Source organism: Arachis ipaensis, chromosome B9 (assembly GCF_059453495.1).
Source record: "Arachis ipaensis isolate K30076 ecotype BB chromosome B9, ASM5945349v1, whole genome shotgun sequence".
Lineage (NCBI taxonomy): Eukaryota > Viridiplantae > Streptophyta > Magnoliopsida > Fabales > Fabaceae > Arachis > Arachis ipaensis.
In genome coordinates this window covers 24705630-24707134 of record NC_142444.1, presented here as the reverse complement: position 1 = coordinate 24707134, position 1505 = coordinate 24705630, and the positions used below count along the sequence as shown (strand labels likewise).

At 33.2% G+C, this 1505-nt stretch overlaps 1 protein-coding gene across 1 annotated transcript; it reads left to right on the top strand.

The window, feature by feature from the left end:
• The first annotated feature begins 576 nt into the window (after nucleotides 1–576).
• Nucleotides 577–1255, top strand: NIMIN1 (NIM1-interacting 1). Its single transcript, XM_016318762.3, has one exon. The coding sequence runs from the start codon at nucleotides 691–693 to the stop codon at nucleotides 1087–1089; it is 399 nt and encodes a 132-aa protein (XP_016174248.1). The 5' UTR covers nucleotides 577–690; the 3' UTR covers nucleotides 1090–1255.
• The last annotated feature ends 250 nt before the right edge of the window (nucleotides 1256–1505 follow it).

Genomic DNA, 1505 nt, shown 5'->3' with positions numbered 1-1505 from the left:
ATCAACTAAACCACTTACAAAACTTATATTTAGATATTACATATAATTATCTACCATATCTAAACTTGTTTTAGCCGTCAAATGAAGATTAGAGGGTAAGATTTATTTTTATGATTTATTTATTCATTTATTGAGAGAAGTAATAATGTATAACACCATGGTTTTGAAAATAAGAATAAATCAACCAATTCAACCGGGTTTAAGAAAAAAAAAATTGATCAAAACTAAATAAAAAAACAGTAAAATCAGTGGGAAAAAAAACTAATTTAACCAGTTAATTTAAAACTCTAAAATTTCACAACAGTTAACTGGAGTTAAATTTTGAATTAAAAAAAAGGTTGTGTAGCACAAGTATTTGGTAAGGGGGGTCGGTGGTTATATGAATTAACCTTGTGTTGTAAGTTGTCGTTTGTCGACCACAAGTCAAATAATGCCACCGCTCACGCAAGCAGCTCAAGCTATAGCCAGTGACGTCAGCAACTTAACGTCACCGAACAAAATTGTCCGTTGATTTTACAAGTCCAACCAACCGATTCGCTTAGCTGTATGCCTCCCTTATAAGATGCCACTCGTCCCAAACTTTCTCTATTAAAAAACACGCAACTCTAATTCCAATTCCACCACTAAATAAGACCCTCTCTCCTTTCTTTCTTCTTTGATTTTTCTCTGTTTTTCTTTTTCTCAAAGGATATGGAACACAAAAAGAGAGGGGTAGTTACAAATGTTCATGACGACGATGATTCAGGAGATGAGGCCAAGATGGAGAAATTTTACTCTTTGCTGCGGAGATTCCGAGACGCTCGAGATCGACGAAAGAGCGAGTTGAAGGAGATGGAGAAGCACGAGAGGAACGTGAAAAAGATGAAGACCAGCAATGACGATGGTATTAATAAGAAGGCCAAGACGACGACTACTACTACTGTAGAGGATTCTTTTGAGCTGCAGGATTTTACTACTGAGATTGAATTCAGAAAGCCCCCTTCGGTTTTTCCCAACCCTGTTCGATGTGATACCGTTACCGACGCCAGAAAAGAGAAGAAGGAACAACGCCAACAGGATCGTCCTCTTGACCTCAAACTGGCTCTCTAATTTACTTGCCATATTCTTTTTTTTTTTTTTTTTTAATTTTATATGTATGATTCACCATCGACCTTAGGTTTAGGGTCATTTCAGTTAGTCCAGCTATCGTAGTCATATCATAAATATTGTACATATGCTATATCTATATATAGGGAAATTTTATAGTGTTTATCAATTGCCTAACTTTTACCTAATTTATTTTTTGTGATAAGTTTTAAATTTTTAAAAATAATTTATTTTTATATCTTTTAAATTAAATATTAATTTTTAATTCTTTTTAAGCACCATAGCATTTACCTTATATATATTTTTTCTTAGCCTAAATTGCTATGAAAGAAACTAGACTTGATTAATTAGGAATAGTTTATTTGATTATTTACTCACAAATTGTTTCGTTCCATTTTTGGTATATTTCAACCGTCGAG

Bases quoted from the DNA above. Each gene is read 5' to 3' on its own strand.
- NIMIN1 (XM_016318762.3), top strand. From the start codon at position 691: ATGGAACACAAAAAGAGAGGGGTAGTTACAAATGTTCATGACGACGAT.